The following is a 27,518-nucleotide window of genomic DNA, read 5'->3' on the forward strand; positions in this document are numbered from 1 at the left end:
CCCGTTGTGGAGCACAGGCTCGGGACGCGCAGGCTCAGCGGCCATGGCTCACGGGCCCAGCTGCTCCGCGGCATGTGGGATCTTCCCGGACCGGGGCACGAACCGGTGTCCCCTGCATCGGCAGGCAGACTCTCAACCACTGTGCCACCAGGGAAGCCCTCATGAATATATTTTTAAGTGACAGTTTTATTCCACATTACTTCCAGAGACTTGAACTCATTTATCCTAAAAGAGAAATATTAAATCCATAAAGGGACTGGTAGAATTATGTATGCATAAGGTTCATGTGCAGAAAGCTAGCTTACTTACCACCGAGTCAACTCAGCTGTAGAGTGACAGGTATAAGTTGTTAGGTCTCAAAGGAAAGCTTGATTTGGGTCTTAGGGAAAAAAATCAAATTAATTAAAAATCAAAAAAAAAAAAGAAAAAAAACATATTTGGTAGCTCCATGAGATTTGAGTAAGTTAAACCAATGAGCCAGCTGTTTACATACAAATGTTTTTATTTCTATAAGGTAGATTCTGCTATGGACTAAATTATGCTCCCTCAAATTTCATATGTTAAAGATCTAACACCCAACGTGGTGGTATTTGTAGATGGGGCCTTTGGGAGGTAATTAGGTTTAGATGAGATCATGTGGGTGGGGCCCTCATGATGGAATTAATGCCCTTATAACAGTTACTCCAGAACATTCTCTCTCTCTCTCTCTCTCTCTCTCTCTCTCTCTCTACCATGTGAGGACACAGCAGCAAGGCAAGCCAGGAAGAGAGCTATCACAAGAACCTGACAATGCTGACACTCTGATCTTGGACTTTGAGCCTCTAGAACTATGAGAAAATAAATTTCTATTGTGTAACCCACTCAGTTTATGGTATTTGTTATGGCAGCACCAGCTGTCTCACATAGATTCTGAAAATTGAATTGCTGGGTTAAAAGGCAGGTTTACATGTTATTTAAACAAATATATATATATACATATATATATATATTTTTTTTTTTTTACGGTACGCGGACCTCTCACTGTTGTGGCCTCTCCCGTTGCGGAGCACAGGCTCCCGACGCGCAGACTCAGCGGCCATGGCTCACGGACCAAGCCGCTCTGCGGCATGTGGGATTTTCCCGGACCGGGGCACGAACCCGTGTCCCCTGCATCGGCAGGTGGACTCTCAACCACTGCGTCACCAGGGAAGCCCTAAACAAATATTAAGGATTATTTTTCTGAAAGCTGATGACAAAAATTTGCCCTCATATGCACACCAACATAAGATTTCATGGCTATGTAAATTGTTTATTTTACACAGGGAGTAAATCTACAAATGACTATCCGTGAGATCCACACATAATCATCACTCAATAAGTAACACAGAATAATACTGACATTTTGTCTTTGACCAGTATGGTAATTTTTCAGTGAACTCTTTAGCCTGGTTTCTTAAAGTCATCATGCAAATCAATGAGTATGCAATCGCTAGTTGCCAGCAGGATATATTTTAGTTTTTTGTGAGTAATACTAATTTACATGTTTTAACATTCAGTGACTACTAATCTACTTCTAAGGCACTATGTTAATCCTTGGAGGATACAGAGATGAATACAGCAATTCCTATCTTCAAGGAGCTTACCAGTAATAAGGAAACTATATACGCACTCAAATTTATATATGATGATTTCTAGTATAAAAATAAATGTAACGAAGACATAAATTCTGCCTTGAGAAAAGGAAAAGTCTTTGATAGTGGTTGTATTAAACTACAAAGTTTTGGGGTGATTTATTACACAGCAATAGACAACAAAAATAATGAAAAATCTAGTTTCCTGTGTTTCAGCTGCTGCAACACAGAGAACAGAACAGAAGAGGCAGAGATGGTGTTGACTGACAACGAACAATTTAGTTAAAAGGTAACATTTGAGCACCTGAAGAAAGGGAGCCAGAATGCAGATATCTGTGGGAAAAGCATTTTTTCAAAGTTTTAGCAAGTACTACAAAGATCTGAGTCATGTGTCTGAAGAGTTCAAGAACAGCTAGATTAGTATGTCTATAGTGAAGTGTGAAGGAGGGGGAAAGAATAAATGAAGCCAAAAAAGTAATACATTGGCAGAGCCAGATCATATAAGCTCTTAGAAATCAAAGGAAGAATTTTAGCTTTTAGTCTAAGTGAGAGGAAAAGCCACTGGAGAGTTCTGAGGGCATAATAGAATCACTCTGGCTGTGATAATAAAAACATATTGAAGAATATATTATATATAGTATTACACATGTATAATAAACTAAAAATTTATAAATAAAAATAAATAACATTTTAATTTATGTATATAATTTTTATACATGAATTAAAATAAAAGTATATTTAATATTTATTATATTTATATTTTATAAAAACAAAATATAAAATTATATACTTATATGTTAAAATATCATGTATTTATCTATACATGTATATATTATATTTATTTATATACTTTTAAAGTATAAATATATATATATATATATATATATATATATATATATATATATAAATAAAAGGGTATTTATCATGAGGAATTGGCTCATGTGATTATGGAGCCTGAAAAGTCCCATGATCTGCCATCTGCAAGCTGGAGATCCAGGAAAGCTGGTTGTGTAATTCAGCCTCAGTTTGAAAGCCTGAGAACCAAGGGGAATTCATGGTGTAGAACCCAGTCTGATTGTGGAAGATGAGATGAGATGTCTCAGCCTAATCAGTGAGGCAGGAAAAGAAGGGTGATTCTTCCTTTCTCTACCTTTTGTAGTATTCTGGCCCTCAATGGATATATGATGCCCACCCACATAGGAAAGGGCAATTTACGTTACTGAGTTCAACAGTTCAAATGCTAATCTCATCCAGAAGCACTCTCAGAGACACACTCAGAAATAATGTTTAATCTGGGTACCTTGTGGCCAGTCAAATTGACACATAAAATGAACCATCAGAGTGTATTTTTACTGGTGAAAGAATGGGCTTTGCTATGGTAAAAAAATAAAATTGAAAAAATAAAAAGAATTAACCCTAAACTGTCAGTGTATTTACATAATAAAAGTTAATAAAAGTTATTTCTTACTTATGCAAGGTTTGGAGGGGGTCAAGCACTTTTGCAGGGAAGTTGTCATTGATGTAGTGACCAGGTATTCTATGCAGTGTTTACCTCACAGCTCTTTGACCTCAATATGTGGCCTCCAGGATCACTGCTTTCACACCCCCTCTTCTGTACTATAGTCTGGAATTGATACATGTTGCCTTCATAACAGCCCACTGACCAGAATGAATCGCACGGTTGCACCTCACACGGGAGTTGGAAAAAGTAGAGGAATATATGGAATAATTGCTGAACCTTACTGAGTCAGCCCAGGTGGCAGTGCCTCTTAAAAATCAAGGGGTAACAGGAAACAAGGTGGCACCTAGGGATGCTGTGAAAAAAATTACTGAGACAATAAGGGCACCAGGAGCTGAGAAAGTTTGGGAACCTCTGGGCTATACCAAGAAAAGGAAATGAGAAAAATGCAACTCAAAGCAGACCACACCCACTTCCACTTAAACATGGCAGAGATGAAAGCAAATTACATCTTCTTCCTATCCCTCAGGTCAAGCCTTATATGAGGGGAGGGTAAAAAGCATGACCTTATTAGAGTTTGAAGTTGACATTTCAAATCGACTTGGACTGTTAGTAACTGAAAATGACCAAGACATTATGAAATCTGCCTGAGCTATCGTCAAGGGAAGGATAAGGCAGATTTAATTGAGTACAACTAAAAGTAATTAAGAGAAAATAAAATTCTCTCATGTTCCTATTTCACTGAGCTGTGATATCTCAATTATAGTAAAGACCACTAAACTTACCTTGATGACCCATGTAGCAATTCTTGACCATAGGTGGCAGTGGTAATATTAAAGTTAATCCATTCATGTATTCATTCATTGAACAAATATTTATATATGGCTACTATATGCTAATCATACATAATAATAACTATAAGAGATGCAGGGAAAAGCCTGTAAAGGAGTGTTTAAAGTAGCATGCCCTCTCCAATCAGTTTATCCCTCTACCCTGGGTCTATTTTTGTCTTTTTTTCCCCTCAAAGCACTTATTTACTCTCCAAAAGGAACTCATTTACTTACTTATCTACATGTTTTAGTCTGTCTTTATTACTACAGTGTAAGTGCCAAGAGAAATAGTATTACCTTATTCTTCCTCCTCTCAATTTCTCAACACTGGCATGCCCCATGGATCAACACTGGTCCCCTTTCTCTCTACCTACACTCTTGTACCTTGGATATAAATATTATATGTGTTGATGTTACATATGTATCTAGTGTTGATGTTTCTCCAAAATGCCATAATTACACATCCAACTGCTTACTTGAAACACTGGATACTGAATAGATACTTTAAATTTAATGTGTTCCTTCCTCCCCTACAGTCTCTAATCTAGCTACACTTTAGTTAACTCTTCTCATGCTCAGTAAATAGCATCATCATCCACCTAGATGGTGGACAGTTGGGGTTCAAGCCAAAACCTCAAAATTTATCCTTAATTACTCTTCTTCATCTGCAAGTCTATCAATTCTACTTCCAAAATACATCTCAATTCCACTTCCAAAATACATCTCAATTCCACTTCCAAAATACATCTCAATTCCTATTCCTTTTCTCCATGTCTACTGTTACCTAACTATTTCTAGCAGTGTCTTGCCTGGGCTACTGCAATAGCCCAACTGGTCTTCCTGCTTCTAATCCATTTTCCACACTGCAACCAGAGAAATTTTCATACCTAAAATTTAATCATTACATACATATACACATACACACAGACCTCTACTAAAAATTCTGTCAGTTTCCAATTGCTCTTTGGTTTAATCAAGACTTCAAAGTAACCCACAGAGCCCTCATGGTCTAGCTCTATATACATGACATTTTGTGGAGGGGTTCTCCATAGTTTTTCAAGTTTTTATTAATGTCTGTTCCTCCCTTGTTCCCCAACCCGTCTTCCATGGGAGCCAAACTTTGATATGTTGTTTACTGCGATACAGTTACCATCTAATCAAGTAGCAAATAAAAAGAGCAGTTAAGAGGCACCTTGGGCCTCCAGACTGTAGTAGCTGCACCTAAAATAATACCTCTATCCAGAATCCTCAATGCCCTCTTTGTATGGAATAAGGAAGACTTCTCTGCCTCGCTCCATTCAGAAACGGGTTAGAATAGTGTAAAGGCCAGTCACACTAGCAGGGTCAAATCCCAGTTCGGTCATTTAATAGCTGTGTGACTTACACCTCCCTGTATTGTACATCAGAGTGCTCAACTCTAAAATGGGGAGGAGTACCTACACCTTAGAGTTGTTGATGGGGTTTATATTAGGGCATCTCTTCCTAGAGGCCGCTAATTCCGTGAGAAGGAACCACGGCCAGACCGTATCAGGCTGCTGCTACGTGTCCGATGATTCAAGAAAACAAGTGTCTGTCTCAACTTTTTGTTCCTTAAAACTGAGTTCGCCTGCCTACGTGAAGGCTACTGAGCCAAAGAAAGAATGTGCAATCTTTTAGGCATTATCATCCCGAATGTAGACACAGAACCGGTATTCCCACACCAAATCCCAGCCAGCCAATCAGACGCACTTTGCAATCTCCCAGGATTAGAAACCCGGCTATCGCAACTCCAGACATCCCTGGCGCCACGCCCAGACCCGCTCCCAGCTAGCACATGCGCAGCAGTGACTCCATCCGGCCTTGGGGTTACTTCCTCTTTCGTGAACGCGGCTTAAGTCTCTCACGCGTTGACAGTTTTTTAAAATCCTTACACCTATCTCGAGGGAATTTTTGTTTTTAATGCCGTCATCAACTACCTGAAATTTGAATCGTTTTGCTTTCCCATCACCGTGGAACCTTGCCCTTCACTCTGAGGTACGTGTCTCCGAAGAGTTGGCACCCGTCCGTGGTGCAGGTCTCGCGAGAAGGCGACATCTCTCGCGTTACTTCCTTGTTTCCAGAATCCTTAGCGCGAAGTGGGAAAACACTTACTTAGCTCAGCTTTTTATGATCACTGCGGTTTCTTCAGTGGCTTCCCTGTTGGTTCTCCGTGACAAATGGCGGCTTCGGAACAGCCGCTGCCGTTGTCGAGAGGATGTCAGAGCTCTGCTTCGCTTTCTCCGCCGCGGGGCGACCGAACCCTTCTAGTGAGGCACCTGCCAGCCGAGCTGACTGCTGAGGAGAAAGAGGACTTACTGAAGTATTTCGGGGCGCAGTCCGTGCGCATCCTGTCCGATAAGGGGCGACTGGTAAGGGCGCGCCAGTCCCGAGCCTCCGGGGAAGGCCCTTGGCTGTTGACCTGGGGAGGGGGAGTTCTGACAGAAGGAAGAAGACAGAAAAGAGTGAGGGAAATGTGCTTGTGTAGTGGGGGCTTCCCAGTCTTTCCTCCTTCATATCAAAATAGTCCCAAGTCAGGTTTTAATTGGCTCGAGCCTAGGTTAGTCGCCGCGCTGCGGAAAAGGGCAAGTGAGAAAGGCAAAGAAGAAAAAATGAAAAGAGAAGCTTAGTTATGTTCCATTTTCCCATCCTGGGAATCTCGAAACTCCTCTGAATTTGGAGGTATTTCTCTTAGGCTCAAGAGTACTCTCAGAAATATGTAACGAAGGACGTTTAAAAATCTTGGTACTTATAAGCCAGCGTTAAGACATTCATCAAAATAGAGGAGAAGCTACAGTAGTCGGTAACTTGAGTAAACTAGTTACAGGATTTCTACTAAGTTTTTGACGAGGATGTTATTCATAAAAAATTTCCAACGGAATCCTTCAGGGAGCAATATTTTAAGACTGTTCAAAGTCCAACACTGGGATGTACACAATTACTTTATTCTCCTTTATACCTGAAGATGTTTTAGATGAGTTCTCTCCATTAAAATAGCAGTGGTGATGTTAAGTTTCTGCCAGATGGCCTGTGATGGGGCAAAACATCAGTGGTTGAAGTCTCCCCACGTGTTTCTAATAATGCAGCCAGGGTTGAGAATTACTGAGTTAGGAGAAAGACCAATTTAAACTTTGCATTTGGCTATATAAAGGAAGGTTTAGATCGTAGATGCGTTATACATGGAAGATATTTTATATGTTTGGATGGTTTAAGGGTGGTCCTCTGTGTATAGTAAGGGTTTTTAAACTTATGGACTGTCGAACTACTTGAAAATATATGTAAAGCATGCTGTGTGTGTGTGCCCCTTTATATGAGAAAATCTTTCATCTCAAAGAAGTTTGATCCTAAACTGATTCAAAAGCAGTGTACTGAATTTAGTAATCAGTTAAATGATCTGGATTTTCTGTCCTTTTCTGTGATTTTATTAATGTGTCAAATCACTGTCAGCTGGTAAAATATCAGACTTCCTTATGAGAAATTATATTTGAAATAATTTGTACCTTCTTTTTCAGAAACATACAGCTTTTGCTACTTTCCCTAATGAAAAAGCAGCTATAAAGGTATGACTTTTTCTTTTCTATTATTAACAATTTTCTGTTATCCAGTTTTAAAAAATGGAGCATAATTTTAAACTATAGTTTTTAAAAGCAAAAGGGTTTGTATTTTCAAATACAAAAAGGGTTTGTATTTCCATAGGCTACATTTGGTTTGTCATTTGGCAGATTTTGCCCAATGTTTGGACATAAGACTTGTAGATTAACTGGAACATGAATTAAAATTGAATTGTAATCTCATATGTAATTAAAAGTGACAAATTCTAAAGGATGCAAACATTGATAACTATCTCTGTAACTGTTGCAAGACAAGATGTTTTAAGCATTATATGGAAAATATATATATTTAAAAAAATCCTAGGGGATCATTTGCAAAGGAGGTGACCTTTGAGGTAGACCTTTAATGATTAGTTAGATTTTGAGAAGAAAACAAAGGGAGTTGGACCTTCCAGGTTTAGAGAACACTAAATAAAGCTGTGGGGCATGGAAAGTCCTAAGTGGAGCAAAAACTAAGGGTTGAAATTGAAATAGGACTTGGAAGATAGGTTGAGTCTAAATTTGGGTGGAAGGGAGGGAGGGATTGAATTTTGTTTAGTAGTTATTCTTAAGGCACTTGATATATTTGAGCTGACCAGCAATATGGTCAGATCTGTGAAAGACATCTGGTAGAGTTCATGTAATGGATTGGATATGGAAAAAGATTAGAGTTAGAAAGACCAAATGGAAAGCAAAGACAAGAGAAATGTTATAATGGCTAAGGCAAGAGAAAGGATCTGAATAAGGCAGTAAGAAGACAAAGGAAGAAGTAGATACAAATTTGGTAGAGATTGTGTTTTTTGGTCCTGTGATCCCTGTAGATGTAGTGGTTGAGAGAGAGGGAATACTTGGAAATTTTTGGACTGAGTTATTGGGTTATTACATTAGTTGACAGGGGCAGGATTCAGAGGACGTTTGCAAAGGTAGGTAATGAATTCACATATTATCTATTAATTTTGTGGAGTCTGTGGGCTACTTCTGTGGAAATATTTTCAAAACAATTAAAAATATGGACCTAGAGCTGAGGCAGGGTTAAAAATAGAGTTTCCTCAACAAGGTAAATGGATATGGTTGCCCAAAGGGAGAAGAGCCAGCAAAGAAGACTGGGAGGGAGAAGATAAAAAGGAAGTAGAACTAGAAAATAAATTTTCATGGATGCAAGGAGAAGAGAGTTTTAAGAAGATAAGATCCTGTGATGACACAAGGTGAAGAACGAACACAGTCTATTAGTAAAGTATTTTTATTGTGAAACTATAGAAATGACCCAAATTCTTATCAATAAAAGGGAAGGATACTTTAAATTGTAGTATATCCATACACTGGACTACAACCCTCAGAGAATGAGCTCAAATGAATATGTATTAATAAGGAATGTAGCCCAGATAGAGTACATGAATAAAGTTGCAAAACATATAATATGTAACCTTGGAATTTTGGCAAACTAGTATCGATACTGTGTATGTTAGTTTATGCATAGAACAAAATGTAGCAGAGCTATACACCAAATTGAATAATAAATGTCTTTCTCCAAGGATGGGATTACAGAGGACTTTCACATTATATGTATTAAAGTATAGGAAAAATTTTTTTTCAGAAAAGACCTTTTGAAATATAGCATAAAAAGTGTTTAGTATAATATGGTAATGAAAACCACCTTGTTTTAGAGTCAAGATTAACTTGGAGGAGAGGGCATGGAACCAGTCATTGTCTAACATTAAAACTTAAAAGCCATAACTTTGAAAAGAATGTGTGACATAGATTTTGAGAGGAAGAAACCTAAAGCAATTCAGCTGTATTTCAGATAATCAAAGGCTCACTGATAGTAAGAGGTCTAGGCTGATTTAAGGACTTGAAAATTATTGAAACGTATAGAAACTTGCTTTGTATAATGGAGTCGAATAAGGATGCATAAAGATGGTAGAATAAAATTATAGTCCCTGTTGGGCTTCCCTGGTGGAGCAGTGGTTGAGAGTCCGCCTGCCGATGCAGGGGACACGGGTTTGTGCCCCGGTCCGGGAAGATCCCACATGCCGGGGAGCGGCTAGGCCTGTGAGCCATGGCTGCTGAGCCTGTGCGTCCGGAGCCTGTGCTCCGCAACTGGAGAAGCCACAACAGTGAAAGGCCTGCGTACCGCAAAAAAAAAATTATAGTCCCTGTTAAGGCCTAACATTCCATTTGTTCAAAAAATATTGAGTGCCTGCTATGTGCTAGATAGTGCTTTAGGTCTTGGGATATATCAATGAATAAAACACAGATTTATGCCCTCATCGGAGCTCACATTCTCAAAGGGGAGACAGACCATAAATAATAAACTTAATGAGTTTAATATTTTAGAAAATGGTGAATACTATAAAAAAAGAACGATAGGATCAGGAGTGCTGGGTTGGGAGGATTAAGCTACAGTTAAGGTAGTTATGGTCATATTTGAGCAACACTTTAAAGGAAGTGAAGGAAGTTAGCTAAGGGAATTTTGGGGAAGTGCATTCTAGTAAGAGGAATAGCTGGCATGCACTAGCTTGTGGCTAAAGCAAAAAAAATGAGGGGAGATATTGAATTTGAGGTCAGAGAAGTAAGAGGGCCATATCATGTAGGTACTGTAAGGACCATAGATGTTACTCTGAGTAAAATTGGGAGCCATTGTAGTATTGTGAGCAAAGCAGTAACATAATTCACCTTATATTTAAAAGTATCACTTTGTGTTGAGAGTAGATAGAAGGCAGGGAAGAGTAGAAACAGGGAAATCTCTTAAAAGGTTATACTGTTAATTCGGTCCAGACATGATGGTCGCTTGGACCATGATGGTAGCAATGGAGATGGTAGGAAATAGTCAGATTCTGGATATATTTTGTAGGTAGAAGCAAACAGAATTTCTCAGTGGCTTGGATATGCAATGTGGGAAAGAGGTGTTAAGGATGGTTCCAAGATTTTTGACATGAGTAAGTGAAAGAAGGGGGTTACCATCGGAAGGTTCCCTATGGAGACCATTTGAGGGGGGATGGGGAGAGAAGATTCAATTCCTGAAGTCTTAATTTTAAAATATTTAAAATTAAGAGAAGCTTTCCAGTAGTTTGGATATATGTTCCTGGATTTAAGGACAGAGGTTTGGGCTGAAATTATAAACTGTGAAATCATCAGCATAGAGATGATTTTTTAAATTAGGGTGCTGGATTAGATAGAGAGGACCAATAATAGACCTCTGGAGCATGACAGCATTAAGAGTTTGAGATGGCATAAGCCACCGTGATTGAGGAGTAGAAACAAATGAGCTGGGAAGAAACCTGTAGGAAATTATAGTGTCTAGACACCAAGTGAAGAACATGTATGAAGGAGGGAGTGGAGTGATTGCATTAAACGCAGTAAAATGAAGATTGAGAATTGACCATTGTTGTGGCAGTACAGAATTTGTTGTTTATGACAAGCAGTGTCAGTGGACTGATTAAGGCATGAACCTGATTGGAGTGAGTGTGAGACTGGATGGGCAGGGAGGAATTTTAGATAGAGGGCATAGATAATTCTTGAGTTTTACCGCAAGAGTAATTTAAAGCGAAGTGAGGGTGGGGGCGGGTGGGCGAGAGTGATAAGTTGGATCAACAGATGAAGAAAAAATATTTTTTAGGATGGGAGAAATCAGACTATGTTTGTATGCTGATGTCGATGATCCAATAGAGGACAGAAAATTAGCAATGTAGGTAGGAACACACCCTGTACAGTTCCAGAGAGCAGAAGAGAGGCTGGGATTTAGTATACAAGTAAAACAACTAGATTTAAATAAAAACATGGATTGTTAACATGTGATGACAGATAGAAGATAGAATATGTGGATGCAGAAGCTGGTAGATGGAAACTTATGGTGGGAAATCTGAAGTTCTCATCTTGTTGCTTCAGTTTTCTCAAAGTAGGAAGCAGTATCCTAGGCTAAAATAATGTGACAGGAGTATTGTGAGGTTGAGGAAGAAGGAAATAGTACAAAATATTGTCTTAGAGATTGGTAGAAAAAATGAACTAATATATTTGACTGTGGCTTCCTTAAGGGTCATCCTCAGATTTGTGGTTATGAATTTAAAGTGAGACTAGCCCAATTCATTATGTTGGTTTTTCTAACCATTTTCAGCTGCCTGGGTATAGGCAGCATTGTATTTAACCAGATCTTAGTTTTCCTAAGTGATTGGAAGCAGTTGCTTAATAAGTAATGAAGTCTTGGCAGCCTGAGATGAGAAATGGGTAAGAAATAGCTAAGGAAATGTTACGAGCGTTAACAAAAAACATGTATAAATTATTTATATATGGTCTCTAACAAGTAATTTTGGTACAGTTATTAATTTTTTTTTTTTACTCTTCCAACTGAAGGCATTGACAAGACTTCATCAACTGAAGCTTTTAGGTCATACTTTAGTTGTTGAATTTGCAAAAGAGCAAGATCAGGTTCATTCACCATGTCCTTCTTCAAGCACTGAAAAAAAGAAAAGGTATGTAGATAGGTTTTCGTACATTTTAAAAGTGTTTTTTTTAATCCGTTGTATTGCTCTTGGATTGTTTTCAGACTAGCAGGTAAATAATTTGAAACAGTAAATGGTTATATCTCCCTACTGAATCTAGTACATTAAAGCAATGTATTTGTTCATTCAATTGTGCATTAGGAACCTGAGTATTGATTTAATATTAGGAATTAATCAATGTGAAGTGGGAAAAGAGTAGGGGGAAAAGCATTCAACTTTAAGTGGAGGGAAGGTAACTAGTATAAAGTCCTTGTGTTAGATACAGCAAGGTGTCGTGAATAGGCGTGGCCTGGTATTTGGGTCCCAGCTGTTAATTCTTTGTAGTTATACAACCTTTATAAATTTGCTTTACACCAGTGGCTCTCAAAGTATAATCCCTGTACCAGCTACATCGTCTAGGATCTTGACTGGAAGAAAGATTCTTAGGCCTTAACCTCGTCCTACTGAATCAGAAATTTGGGGTATTGGGTGTGGGGAGGAGGATAGGCCCCAGCAGTCTGAGTTTTAACAGACCCTCATTGATGTACATTGAGGAAATTTGTGTGCCACTGATTTATACCATGTGAACTTCAGTTTTGGTGGGGTGGGGGTGTCAGTGAGATTTATCATACCATCTTCATAGGGTTGCTGTGAAGAGTAAATGAAAATGTGCCATGCCTTCTATAATACTGGAATAGATACTCTTTTTTATTGGTGTTTACTTAAGAAATAGTTGAAAGTTTTACTTATGGAACTGTTTTCATAATGCCCTGTTTAAAAAGATAATATGTCATTTTTGTATGCAATTTTTCATCCTATTTCTAAAGGTAAGATCAATTTTGATTCTGTATTTCTTAGGTCTGATGATACTGTGGAAGATGATAAAGAAAAGAAAGAACTTGATTGTTTAACCATAGAAAATGGAATTGCACCAAACCATGGGTTAGCATTTTTTTGTTTGTATTTCATTATTCTTTTGGTTTTGTTTTGGATAGGTGGTATATGTGGGGGATGTGTGTGTATTGCAAATAAGATAATTTTTTAAAGAACATTTTATTATATATCGTGCATATTTTTAATGTGTTGATTAAACATACTGAGCTCTAAGAGTTTGTCACTGAATTTGGTTCCATTAAAATGTTCAAAGTTGTAAGATATTCTCTGATAAGAAATGCCATATTGTTCTATAATGCAATCAGAAGGCAAGTTTCTTTTTAAGTGTAATCAGTTGGATCTTTTAGGAACAGAGTACTCTTACTGAATCATTTGAGCAATTTGTATGTTATTAGGTTACCTAAAATGAGTTATTGATATGAAACTTATTAAAACACAATAAGCATTTTTAAATGTTTTTTTTAGGCTGACTTTTCCTCTAAATTCATGCCTCAAGTATATGTACCCACCACCTTCAAGCACAATTCTAGCAAACATAGTAAATGCTTTGGCAAGTGTGCCTAAGTTCTACGTACAGGTAAGTAGAATAAAACGTTCCTCAAAGTAAATACTTGTATAACCTTATATGTTACTTTTCATGCTAATTCTCAAACTTTTTTTAATAATAGTATTACACTAATTCCTGTAGGGACAATGATGTTTCAGTATTTTAAAGGTGTCTTAGTTTGTCCTGCTATAACTAAGTACCATAGCCTGGGTGGCTTTTAAATAATAAAAAATTATTTTTCACAGTCTAGAGGCTAGAAGTTGGAGATCAGTGTGCCAGCACGGTTAGGTTCTGGTGAGGGCCCTCTTCTGGGTTACAGATGGCCGTTTTCTCTTTGTATCCTCATGTAGCTGAAAGAGGGTGAGAGAGCTCTCTCTTGTGCTTTTTATAAGGGACGCTAATCCCATTTATGGGAGTTCTACCCTTATGACCTAATTACTTCCCAAAGGCCTTATGTCCTAATGCCATCCCATTGTGGATTAGGATTCAACATAAGAATTTTGGAGGGGGACACAAACATTCAGTCCATTGCAAAAGGTAATAAAAAATTACTACATTCAAGTAAAGGCTTTTATAAACTATAGCTTAAAAATACTAACATGTTTAGTATTAATAATACTAATAAACATAAGCTAATTTGGGAAATATAATTTCTGGTAATTCTTTGTTACTTTAGCATACACCTTTTCCTTTCTTAAAGGAAAGGACATAGAGGACCCCTCAGCAAATGCTTGAAAGTACTGACAATAAAACGTACTTTTAAGTACAAAATATAGATGATACTTATCTTCTTTGTTGTACTTCTCTGTGTTTCATAATTTCACAATAATCAAGGGAAAAAAACAGTTCAGTAAATTTTTATGTTGTAAGAACATGACATTTTTAATAATGAGAATAATTGTATTTGTAGAATTGACAAATATTTTAGGAAGGCTAATCTTCTGAGATACACCAGTGCCTGAGATATACTAGTTTAGCCCTGTCCTGGGATTATAAAGGCAAGAGGTGGTCTTTCCTTTGCACTAAAGTAATGAATAGTGTTATTGCAAAGTTTTTAAGTACATAAAATATCAGATATGAGTTGAATCATCATTTTTCTATTTTATTTTAAATGTTTTACCACTTTTATTAAGGTGCTTCATCTTATGAATAAAATGAATTTGCCCACACCTTTTGGACCAATTACTGCAAGGCCTCCCATGGTAAGAAAGCTCTTAGAATTTTCAAGATTCAAAATTTCTCTTCTTGAGGTGAAATTATTGAGGCTAAATTTTACAAATGTTGTGTCAGTGACCTCTAATGTGTATTGAAAATGAACAAGTGTAAAGTTAACATAATAATAGTCCAGTGGAGAATTGAAAGTGGGAGAAAGCCAGAACATTAAAGAGATGCTTTAATTTATGCATCATTTCTGCCAGTGTTGTTGTTCAGGCCTTTGACCTAGGATGTTGTGCTATCCTATAGGACAGTTACATTTAACATACTGAATTGTCTAAAATTTCTATCTTTCTGGTTTTATTTAAAAGGTTGATGATTTTCTATTACTGTGCAGATCTATCAATAATTTCAATGGTAGGCTATGTCTGCTCTTGAATAATTTTAGTTATTATTGGGTTGGCCAAAAAGTGCCTTCAATTTTTAAGTAAAATAAAAGACACATTTTTCATTTTCACCAAGAACTTTATTGAACAGTGTATTTACCGTTTTGTTCCACTACCTTCTGCCATATTTCAGGCAACTTCATAATTCCATCTTCCCAAAACTTTTTATCTTTTTGAGCAGAGAACTGTTTGTTCCAGATGCCTTTTACAGTCTTCCAGGGAATTGAAATTTTTTCCATTAAGAGAATTTTGTAAAGACCAAAATAAATGGAAATTGAAGGTGCAATGTCTGGTGAATACGGTAGATGAATCAGAACTTCCCAGCCAAGCTGTAATAGTTTTTGCCTGGTCATCAAAGAAACATGTGGTCTTGCGTTATCCTGATAGAAGGTTATGCATTTTCTGTTGACTAATTTCGGGTGCTTTTCGTCAAGTGCTGCTTTCAGTTGGTCTAACTGGGAGCAGTACTTGTTGGAATTAATCATTTGGTTTTCTGGAAGGAGCTCATGATAGAGGACTCCCTTCCAATCCCACCATATATACAGCATCACCTTCTTTGGATGAAAACCGGCCTTTGGTATAGTTGGTGGTGGTTCATTTTGCTTGCCCCACGATCTCTTTCGTTCCACATTATGGTACAGTATCCACTTTTCATTGCCCATCACAATTTGTTTTTAAAACGGAACGATTTCATTACGTTTAAGTAGAGAATCGCATGCGGAGATATGATCAAGAAGGATTTTTTTCACTGAACTTAGGTGGAACCGAAACATCAATGCGATTAACATAAGCAAGCTGGTGCAGATGATTTTCATTGCCCGATTTGGATATTTGGGGTATGTCGGCTACTTCCCGCGTGCTATGACATTGATTGTTCTCAATTAATGTCTCGATTTGATTGCTGTCAACGTCAACTGGTCTATCCGACTATGGAGCATCGTCCAGCAAAACTTTGCAAACCACTTTTGACACATTTGACCAGTCACAGCACCTTCTCCCTACATTGCACAAATCTTTTTTTGCATTTCAGTTGCGTTTTTACCTTTCTTGAAATAATAAAATATAATATGCTGAAAATGTTGCTTTTTTTCTTCCATCGATATTAAAATGGCCACACAAAAATTCACCAGTTTTGATAATTTTTTTTTTTAAATGTACGTTGATATGACAAGCTGTCACAAACAAAATGGTTTCAAATGAAGTTAAAGACAGCTAACCGCTAATAGAGCCATCTTACGGAAAAAAACGAACGAACCTTTTGGCCAACCTAATATTTTGCTATAGTACTCTTAGTACTTTTTTATTTATTTATTTTTTATTAATTGGAGTATAGTTGATTTACAATGTTGTGTTAGTTTCAGGTGTATACAACAAAGTGAATCAGTTATACATATGCATATATCCACTCTTCTTTAGATTCTTTTCCCATATAGGCCATTACAGAGTATTGAGTTTCCTGTACTATACAATAGGTTCTTATTAGTTATCAATTTTATATATAGTAGTGTGTATATGTCAACCCCAATCTCCCAATTTATCACTTCCCCCCTGTTGGTGATAAATTTGTTTTCTACATCTGTGACTCTTTCTGTTTTGTAAATAAATTCATTTCTACCATTTTTTTAGATTCCACTTATAAGTGATACCATATGATATTTATCTTTCTCTGACTTACCTTCACTCAGTATGACAGTCTCTGGGTCCATCCATGTTACTGCAAATGGCATTACATCGTTCTTTTTTAATGGCTGAGTAATATTCCATTATATATATATGTACCCTTAGTACTTTTTTTTTTTTTTTTTTGTGGTACGCAGGCCTCTCACTGCTGTGGCCTCTCCCGTTGCGGAGCACAGGCTCCGGACGTGCAGGCTCAGCGGCCATGGCTCACGGGCCTAGCCGCTCCACAGCATGTGGGATCTTCCTGGACTGGGGCAGGAACCCACGTCCCCTGCATCCACAGGCAGACTCTCAACCACTGCGCCACCAGGGAAGCCCGAGAGCTAACATTTAAATAGAAAATTTGCTTTTGTATTGTGTATTGGTTGCTTTTCTAATGTGTATACTATTAGCTGCATAATTTTTCTTTATAACCCCAACACCTCAATTCCTGGCACATTGCAAAGATTATGCTAGCTGCTATTAACAAATAAAACTCAAATCTTAGTAATTTAACACAATACAAGTTATTTTTTGCTCGTGCCAAGTTCATTCCAAAAGTAGGGCAGAATGGTGTTCTCCTTTACTGAGTCACTTAAAAGATAAGTTATCTTCATTATTTGCATTCCCAAGTTGGTGAGGACATCACCATGCAGCCTGCAGATCAAGAAGAAAGAGAGAATTATATGTGTGGGAGTTTTTTATGCTAACATTTCATTGACTAAAATTCAGGGGAAATCTAACTGCAAAAGAGGTTTGGAAATTTAGTCCAGCTAAGTGCCAAGAAAGAAGAAACAAGTTTTGTGATCAGCTAAAGGCTGCTAAGACAAGTATTTCATCAATATATGTTGAATGTGTAGAAGAAAATCATGAGGTAGAGAGATGTGAGAATCATGTATCTGAATGGAAATGGTTTTCTAAACATCATAGATTACCATAGTATTTTTGCTTTGTTCTTCTAATTAGTATGAGGACTATATGCCACTACATGCTCCTCTTCCACCTGCATCTCCTCAGCCACCGGAGGAACCTCCTTTGCCAGATGAGGATGAGGAATTATCTAGTAAAGAATCAGAATATGAAAGCAGTGATGATGAAGACCGTCAAAGGTTTGCAATGTCAAATAATATTTGTTTAGATTCTAAGAAACATAGAATATGGGAGAGAGATTCTCTTGCTCTTCTTAAGTTTTGCATACACTTCTTCATAATTCGGGGTCTTTAGAATTTGTCCATCCCCAACTCCCCATCATGCTATAGATTAAGACCTGAAACTAGATATCAAGACTTACGGGAACATTTTTGTATTATGAGTAATTTTTTGGATTGATGATTATGGTATACAGTTGATCCTTTATTTATTTATGACTTCAGCATCAATAATTACAGTGCTTTTATGGTCTTCTGAAGACAGCATGTGCAGAATGGTGAAAAATTTGAGTCTCTTGACATGCACATTCCTAGATGAGGTAGAACAAGGTGACATTCTGCCTTCTTGCTTCAGCTCTCATACCGTAAACAAGTGTCTTTTTCACTGTCTATTTGTACCATGTTTTGCACATTTTTGTGCTGTTTGTTGTTGATTTTGCTGTTTAAAATGGTCTCCAAGCATAGTGTTGAAGTGCTGTCTAGTGTATCCAAGATCAGGAAGGTTGTGATGTGCTTTATGGAGAAAATGCTGTGTGTTAGATAAACTTTGTTCAGGCCTGAGTTATAGCACTATTGACTGTGAGTTCAATGTTAATGAATCAACAATATATATCAAATAAGGTGTTCTTAAACAGAAACACGCGTAAAACTAGGTATGTATTGATCAACTGATGTGAGCACATGCTTGCAGGAACATCAGTGCCCTAGGGGCAGTGATCCATTATTTACTAATTCAGTGTTTGTGGAGACTTTACAGAACAAAATTAAGTTGTATTTCTGTTTTTGTCAGCTTATTCCCCTGGACTTTATTCACCTCAGAATAATTTCTAGAGCAATTCTATAGGATTTTATACAAAAACATTCACAAAAATTACTGCAAATGAATTATTCTTTTATTAGTTGTTCTTGATGATCTACATATATTTTGTTTAAAGATTCTGGCAAAGAGCAGTAAATTGTTAATAATATTCAGGTATATAATCCACAGCATAGCCTAAAACAGGAATTGCTAAACATTTTCTGTATAGAGCCAAAGAGTTCTGTTGTAGTGGAAAGCAGCCATAGATGATACCTAAATAATTGGATGTTGCTATCTTCCAATAAAACTTTTTATTTAAGAAAAACAGACACTGACTAGATTTGGTCCTTTGGCTGTAATTTGTCAACCCCTAGCCTAAAATACCTGTGTAGGCCAATGATGGGAATCTTAGGCAGATATGCACAGAAGCAACCAGATACAGAAGGAGTGGTTGACAGGAGTCAAAATCCAAGCAGAGAATCTAAGCAACATATACAAGTAATCAGCAGCAATTTGACTATTACTGAGGCAACATCCACTTGAGTAGTGGCTCCATATATTTTCTCTTTCTTAAGGAAGGAGTTATGTTGGAACTACTAAAATAGGAGTGAATAGAGTATCTGTCTTGAATAGAGACAATAAGGAAGGCTGGCAGTTCTTAATAGACTAACTTGTTAAATAAAGAATGTAGAACATTGCAATGGGCTAATTACTTAACCTGTAAATTTTATTTTCTTTATAAAAATAATGATAGTAATGAGAAATGCTTTAATAGGCTAGCTAAAACCATTTTTGTTTTTGTTTATTTAGGTTTCCATTTAGGGATGTAGTGAGGAATTCTGCTAATTCATCTTGAGTCATGAGAACAAAGCCTTTGCATGAACTAACCTCTGGTTTCATGCTTCTCTGTTATCTTCTGGAAATATTATAAAATATGCCACTATGTCAGCAGATGTCTATTGATTAGTTACTTAACATATGCCTTGCACTGTGTAGAGCCTTAGTATACTTTGGGTGAGCAATCTATGAATATAGACATATATTTTGTATAACTGGATTTATTCATAAAATTTTTGGTAAACTGTGATTGTTAAGAGGCTTTAAAAATTTATAACATGTTTTCATTTTTCCTCGCTTAAGTAAAAAAGGTTTAAAACTTATTTTAACCAAATTCTTCTTCACTACATTTTACTGTGCTTGTTTTGCTTTCAAATTTCGCAAACTTAACTCTGGAGAAGTAGAGCTGTGACTAGTGGTTTTTGAATTTGCTCTGTGGAAGCACTATATCTGATCCTGTGGAAGATCCAAGAAAGCCTAGACAAGATCTATTCTAAATATTATTCATAACCATAATGGAGATAAGCTATGTATAAGGTATCAATTGTCACCCCTTGATTGATTAAGCTACTTCAGAGTATAGTATTTGAAAACTGTTCTCAAGTATCTTTTTTATATAATGATGCTTTCCAACAATTATGTACAAAATATTTTTAAGTAAAAGTACTTAAGTCCAGTTCTCTTTAATAATTAGAATATGAATCAAAATAATTTTACTACGTTTGTAAGGTCTTTTGAATATTAGTCAAGAAAAGAGCAATAAAGTTACAGAGATTATATTTAGTGTATTTTGTTTAACTTTTTGGCATCAAAGTTCAGTCATTTGGGTAACTAATAATTTTTTTAGTAAAACATATCTTTAAAAATTGCAATTAAGGAAATTCCAAATTCCTTCAAACAAAGATGAAAGTTGAGCAAGGAGATTTGTAACTTGAGCTTTTGTCAGATTGATTATATCTTATTTGATGGCTTAGAAATTATACTTATGCCATGTAAATCATTTTATAATTTATAAGCTCAATACAAATTTGTTTAACAAAAGCAGTTGTAGATAGCTATGCTTCTACACAAAGAAATCTTTTCTACTTTTCTTTCCTCCAATGTAGAATGACCAAACTAATGGAACTAGCAAATCTTCAGCCCAAAAGACCAAAAACAATAAAGCAGCACCACGTGAGAAAAAAGAGAAAAATAAAGGATATGTTGAATATACCATCATCTGCTTCACACGGGTAATTTTGTTTTGGATTGTTTTGTTTTGGATAAGGGTTTTGTATGTACTTTGTCTGATTGCTTAACTCAAATCATACCTCACTCTGACTTTTATTTCATCAGTCCACTGGTTTACCAGTGACTGCTTATTTGCCAAATTCACAAGTATCCTTAATTCTCAAAGTTGACCAGCATTTGATACTATTGACTACCCCAGGTTTCAAAATTGTCCACCCTTAATTTTACATTCTTTTTTTATTTCTCATCTTACTTCCTCTCTTCCTTCCTACTTTTTTCTTTTGTGACTTTCTCTTACTCACTTGCTTTTTTTTTAAATACTGGATTCCATATACTCCTGTCCATTGTCATTTTCTGTTCATATATTTATACTCCTTATTAATATCATTAATTTTTTTATGGTTCACCTGTTGCAGCTAATAGATTCCAAATCTCCATCTCTAGATTTAACCTCCTGAGATCTAAAATCTTCATTTCCAGCTTCCTATTTGCATACTCAGAGTGTCTTGTAGGCACTTAAGATATTATCCAAAACAAAATTCATTTACTTTCATTATCTCTTTCTCCTCCTGCATTCACAGTTTTGATGATGGCATCCATCACCAATGTGTTTATATGAAATTTTGTTAATTTCTCCTAACTCCACTACCTGATATCAAACATTTTTTTACTTCGAAGTACCCTACCTGGTAAAAGTTCACATGGCTTAGCACACAGGACCCACCTTTAAATATTTATCAAATATGTGATACGTTCTCTGCTAAATATTATGGGGTTTGGATCACTCTTCCAAAGCTCAATGCTATCTTTTCAAACAGTGAGTTAATAGTCTTATGGGTAAGTAAGCCATATGCATAGATGACTGTTGCATTAGCAATTATAATAAATGACATAAGAAGAAGATGTAATTAAGAATGAAGTGTTGTGAGGAAGGAAATGTCACAGCCAGTCAGGAAATCTGGAAAGACTTTAAGAGAGAGGAGACATTTGAGCTGGGCTTGAAGGATGAGAGGCAAAACTTAGGCAGGGAAGAAATATCCAGTGTGAATGAAAAAGTGAGTTTCCAGAGGTAGGAAAATTTGGTGCGTAGGAATAGAAATGATGAAAGGGAAAGCTGGAAGGATGTGGAGAGTTCTGCCTTAAATGTTAAGTTATGGTGTTTGAATACATTGAGGGAGCCATTGTAATGCCACTGATATTAAAAACAATTAAGAATTTCTTTCAGACTTTGTCACCTTGTAATAAACTTTCCAGGAAAATTATGTAGATGTTGGGTGATGGTCAGGGCTATGGGTACGAAAGAATTTTATTAGGTATAAATTAACTTCTGACTATGTCTTAAACTTTCAGTTAGAGTAGAGAAATTGCCAATGAAATAGTACTTATTACTGTGTATTTAGTTTGAAATATATTGTCCTTTTTTTCCTTTTTCACCGATTATCTGACATTTTGCTTAACAAATTTTCTTTGAAATTATGGCAGAAATTTTACTTGCCTTTTTGCCATGCAATTCTATGTATTTTAATATCTTAATCAGATGAAAATTGCCATTAATTGCAATTTTAATTTTATTCAGCTTTTCTACAATGTAAATTTCCCTTGAACTTGTAAGTAACTTTATAAATAGAGGAAGAAGTTTGTTAAAATGATCTTTTTACATTTTTAAAGGAATGGGTCTTTGGGTTTTTTAAAATTATTATTTCCTGTTAAGTATACATAATATGATGCATATTTCTCACCTATGTATGTTTTGACACCACAGTCCCATGCTTTTGATCTGTAGCAGCACCAAACAATGAAAAATTAATACAGTTGACCCTTCAACAGCACGGGTTTGAACTGTGTGGGTCCACTTACATGCAGACTTTTTCTCAATAAATACTACAGTACTACATGATTTGAGGTTGGTTGAATCCCTAGATATGGATCCACAGATATAGAGGAACCATGGATATGGAAGGCTGATGAAGTTATATACAGCTTTTCAACTGCTGCAGGGTTGGGGCCCTTAACCCCTAAGTTGTTCAAGGGTCAGCTGTAATGTGAACCAATTAAATTTTCCAATAGCCACATTAAAAGATAAAATTAATTTTAATAATATATTTTATCCAACTGATTATATCTGAAATGTTATTTTAACATATAATTAATATAAAACGTTATTAAAACGTTTTATATTTCTTTTTTCACACAAAGTTGTTAAACTCTGGCGTATATTTTGTACTTAGAGCATAAGTACAGCAACATTTCAGATGCTTATTAGCCACATGTGGCTTGTGGCTACTGCATTGACCTGCATAGGTTTATTATATATAGTATATAGAATACAGTGCATAAAATGCTTACATTAAACATAGAATGAACTTTTTTGCTTATTGGTAAATATCCTGAAGTTTAGAATCAATAGTCCTAAAGTCCTATCTCTGTCATTTACTGAGTGACTTTATGCAATTTCTTAACACCCTTTAGCCTCAAACTCCTTATCTGTCTAAACTAGGAATTTAATAATACCTATATGAGAACATTTGTTAGGATTTATTGAAGTTAAATGTAAGTTACTTTGTTCAATGCCTATAGTGTGTTTTATCAGTGTTAGCTTTTTAAATTTAAAGTAAATATGAAATGTTTTACTCAAAATTTTATTTGCAATTACAAAGTAATGCTGTGATTGTTTGTAAACAGCAGTTTACATCCAGTGTTGTTACCTTCGGATGTATTTGACCAACCACAACCTGTAGGTAATAAAAAAATAGAATTCCATATATCTACCGACATGTCAGCTGCATTTAAGAAAGATTTAGAAAAAGAACAAAATTGTGAAGAACAAAATTTTGGTAAGTGTTTTCTAGTTCTTTAACATGCTATGTAAAAATTCTTCTCAGTTTTTTTTTGTATTAAAATTAAATTTTATATGTTTCTGTTTTTTTAGTATTTGTGAATATATTTAAAATATGCAATTAGGTCTTTGTTAGTGTCTTAGAATACTATCCATTTTAAACTTTTTTATATAACTAAAACTGGAGCTTAGTGGTAAGATTGTCACAGTTACCTTTTGCTAGTAATGAACTCTAAGGTGAGGCTTACTCTCATTTTTGCTGATGTTTAAAAGAGTTTCTTGTATTGATCTGTTTTTTCATTGCTTATTATATGTGATGCTCTGGTTTTATTAGTACAGTTGTATTATTGGTTAGGAAAACAAGCCGTGTGATTATTTTTTGAGTTGTAGATTTCATGTAAATTTTTTTTTTTTAATCCAAAAGACATGGAAGCTTATTTACAAGATACTGTTCATTAAGTTTGAAGATAATGTATTGAAATTACAGATTTTTTTCTGCTTATTTTAAACATTAATTTGATGTTATACTACAGTGGCATTTCCTTGTTCTTTAATTTTTAAATTTCAGAAATAATACCAGCTTATAGAAAATATAATCAAAACAGGAGCATATAAAGTTTTAAAAAGTTAACACCTCAAACCCCACTGTTCCCTATCCCAATACTTAGAGATAACCATTGTTAATAATTCGGTATGAAAATAGTCCTTCCAGATCTTATCCTATACTTGTGTATAAACATTTTTTTCCCCTTCTTTTTTTAAGTAGCCATCATGGGTTATTTTTTTATGGCTGCATAGCACTCCGTAGTATAGTTATAACAATCTTTATTTAATTATACTCTATTATAGAAGTTGAGGTTGTTTCCATTTTCTTTATTATTACAGCAAATTCTGGAATTTACATTTTTGTACATATATCTTTGAGCACTTGTGTGAATATAGGATAGAGTTCTAATAAGTATTGCAAATATACTGAGTGATAAACTGTAACTGGTTTTAATTCCTGTCTCTCTGATGGTTAGTGAGAATGCATTGCCTTTTCAGATAGCTCCTTTTTTGTTTGTTTCAGTATTTATATTTTTGTATGTTTTTCTTTCTTATCTCATGACTAGTCACCCCTTGACACAAATTTTTATTTTTTTAAGTTTAATTTACTCAAGGACTTAGACCTTTGTGAGGTGGGGACAATTGTCCCATTCTGCATCAACGTAGAGTAATGCTGAATTAACAGTAAAAACAGTTTTAAAAGTGTTTTTTCTTACTGATGCCTTCAGACCACAGGAGGTCTGTTGGTACGATGGCTTTTCTATGTTATGAGGAGACTTTTATAATCCTAAGTATGGCATGTTATTTGCATCATTTTCAGAGCTTTTTTAGGGTTTTGTTTGTTTTTTTAGGTAGTATAACTGGAATTTTTCTACTGAATGTTTAATCCTGTCCTTCCCAACCCTCTCCCCCAAGTCAGTTTAATTTTTGCTGAAGCTAAGATTCATGTTTTCTGAATACAATCCATTATGTTGCTATGTTGTAAATTTAAAATTTATAATGGTTTTTAATTTTCCTAATTGAATAATTAAGTGTGCAAATACTTCTTTTTCCTGACTTTGATTAGGATTGGCTCCTTTTTTTTTCCGTGGTGGGAAGTATAATGGATGTTTTTTTAGTACCCTCAAATGGAAATGTCTTCTTTTATGATTTTCATGTTCTAGTGGCAGAGTTGAGTAGTCATGATAGAAACCAGATGGCCTGCAAAGCCTAAAGTATTTACTGTTTGAACCTTTATAGAAAAAGTTTGCTTATCCTTGTTTCAGAGTATTGAGAAAAACACCAAAGAGTTTTAGTGCTAGAATATATCTTAAAAATTAAAAATGGAAAAGAAAAACTGTTTTGAAGGGAGGGATTTTTAATGGCTGATGTCAATGTTAACTCTTAGACTTACCTGCTTCTGAAGTTGATGCATCCAATATAGGATTTGGAAAAATCTTCCCAAAACCAAATTTGAGCATCGCAGAGGAGATTAAAGAAGACTCTGATGAAATGCCATCAGAATGTATTTCTAGAAGGGAGTTGGAAAAGGGCAGAATTTCTAGAGAAGGTAATTTTCATGAAATAAATGAGCATTTATTCCATTTTACATTTATTTGGCCCTTCAGAAGCAAACCAAATCTCTTCATGTTGTTTACTTTATTCAAAGCACATGCTTCAAAACATCTCTCCAGTTAATGTTTTTGTTTGTTTGTTTGTTTTTTGTCTATACATGTATTTTTTATTTTTTTATTTATTTTTTAACATCTTTATTGGGGTATAATTGCTTTACAGTGGTGTGTAAGTTTCTGCTTTATAACAAAGTGAATCAGTTATACATATACATATGTTCCCATATCTCTTGCCTCTTGCATCTTCCTCCCTCCCACCCTCCCTATCCCACCCCTCCAGTCGGTCACAAAGCACCGAGCTGATATCACTGTGCTATGTGGCTGCTTCCCACTAGCTATCTACCTTACGTTTTGTAGTGTATATATGTCCATGCCTCTCTCTCGCTTTGTCACAGCTCACCCTTCCCCCTCCCCATATCCTCAAGTCCGTTCTCCAGTAGGTCTGTGTCTTTATTCCTGTCTTACCCCTAGGTTCTTCATGACATTTTTTTTTCTCTTAAATTCCATATATATGTGTTAGCATACAGTATTTGTCTTTCTCATTCTGACTGACTTCATTCTGTATGACAGACTCTAGGTCTATCCACCTCATTACAAATAGCTCAATTTCATTTCTTTTTATGGCTAAGTAATATTCCATTGTATATATGTGCCACATCTTCTTTATCCATTCATCCGATGATGGACACTTAGGTTGTTTCCATCTCCGGGCTATTGTAAATAGAGCTGCAATGAACATTTTGGTACATGACTCTTTTTGAATTATGGTTTTCTCAGGGTATATGCCCAGTAGTGGGATTGCTGGGTCATATGGTAGTTCTATTTGTAGTTTTTTAAGGAACCTCCATATTGTTCTCCATAGTGGCTGTACCAATTCACATTCCCACCGCAGTGCAGGAGTGTTCCCTTTTCTCCACACCCTCTCCAGCATTTATTGTTTCTAGATTTTTTGATGATGGCCATTCTGACTGGTGTGAGATGATATCTCATTGTAGTTTTGATTTTCATTTCCCTAATGACTAATGATGTTGAGCATTCTTTCATGTGTTTGCTGGCAGTCTGTATATCTTCTTTGGAGAAATGTCTATTTAGGTCTTCTGCCCATTTTTGGATTGGGTTGTTTGTTTTTTTGTTATTGAGCTGCATGAGCTGCTTGTAAATTTTGGAAATTAATCCTTTGTCGGTTGCTTCATTTGCAAATATTTTCTCCCATTCTGAGGGTTGTCTTTTGGTCTTGTTTATGGTTTCCTTTGCTGTGCAAAAGCTTTGAAGTTTCATTAGGTCCCATTTATTTTTGTTTTTATTTCCATTACTCTAGGAGGTGGGTCAGAAAGGATCTTGCTGTGATTTATGTCATAGAGTGTTCTGCCTATGTTTTCCTCTAAGAGTTTGATAGTTTTTGGCCTTACATTTAGGTCTTTAATCCATTTTGAGCTAATTTTTGTGTATGGTGTTAGGGAGTGATCTAATCTCATACTTTTACATGTACCTGTCCAGTTTTCCCAGCACCACTTATTAAAGAGACTGTCCTTTCTCCATTGTACATTCCTGCCTCCTTTATCAAAGATAAGGTGACCTTATGTGCGTGGGTTCATCTCTGGGCTTTCTATCCTGTTCCATTGATCTATCTTTCTGTTTTTGTGCCAGGACCATACTGTCTTGATTACTGTAGCTTTGTAGTATAGTCTGAAGTCAGGGACCCTGATTCCTCCAGCTCCGTTTTTCGTTCTCAAGATTCCTTTGGCTATTCGGGATCTTCTGTGTTTCCATACAAATTGTGAAATTTGTTGTTCTAGTTCTGTGGAAAATGCCAGTGGTAGTTTGATAGGGAT

The 27,518-nt window shown here is 35.9% G+C and overlaps 1 protein-coding gene and 1 long non-coding RNA gene across 6 annotated transcripts in view; one reads left to right on the forward strand and one right to left on the reverse strand.

The window, feature by feature from the left end:
- Positions 1-5,987, reverse strand: part of LOC137219057 (uncharacterized) — a 30,405-nt gene extending 24,418 nt beyond the window's left edge. Inside the window, exon 1 of the long non-coding RNA XR_010940965.1 lies at positions 5,855-5,987. This is a non-coding gene — a long non-coding RNA (uncharacterized lncRNA). The remainder of the gene's footprint in view (positions 1-5,854) is intronic.
- Positions 5,988-6,081: 94 nt separating this feature from the next.
- Positions 6,082-27,518, forward strand: part of RNPC3 (RNA binding region (RNP1, RRM) containing 3) — a 38,832-nt gene continuing 17,395 nt past the window's right edge. For 3 of the 5 annotated variants that reach the window (XM_067727068.1, XM_067727069.1, XM_067727073.1), the window contains exons 1-10: positions 6,082-6,286; positions 7,427-7,474; positions 11,852-11,970; positions 12,838-12,921; positions 13,339-13,450; positions 14,554-14,622; positions 17,647-17,789; positions 20,571-20,696; positions 23,377-23,528; positions 25,464-25,625. In XM_067727068.1, the coding sequence (XP_067583169.1) occupies positions 6,095-6,286; positions 7,427-7,474; positions 11,852-11,970; positions 12,838-12,921; positions 13,339-13,450; positions 14,554-14,622; positions 17,647-17,789; positions 20,571-20,696; positions 23,377-23,528; positions 25,464-25,625 (1,207 nt within the window). In that variant the 5' untranslated portion in view covers positions 6,082-6,094. The remainder of the gene's footprint in view (positions 6,287-7,426; positions 7,475-11,851; positions 11,971-12,837; positions 12,922-13,338; positions 13,451-14,553; positions 14,623-17,646; positions 17,790-20,570; positions 20,697-23,376; positions 23,529-25,463; positions 25,626-27,518) is intronic. The other 2 variants (XM_067727071.1, XM_067727072.1) reach the window with 2 other exon arrangements.

Source organism: Pseudorca crassidens, chromosome 2, assembly GCF_039906515.1.
Source record: "Pseudorca crassidens isolate mPseCra1 chromosome 2, mPseCra1.hap1, whole genome shotgun sequence".
Classification (NCBI taxonomy): domain Eukaryota; kingdom Metazoa; phylum Chordata; class Mammalia; order Artiodactyla; family Delphinidae; genus Pseudorca; species Pseudorca crassidens.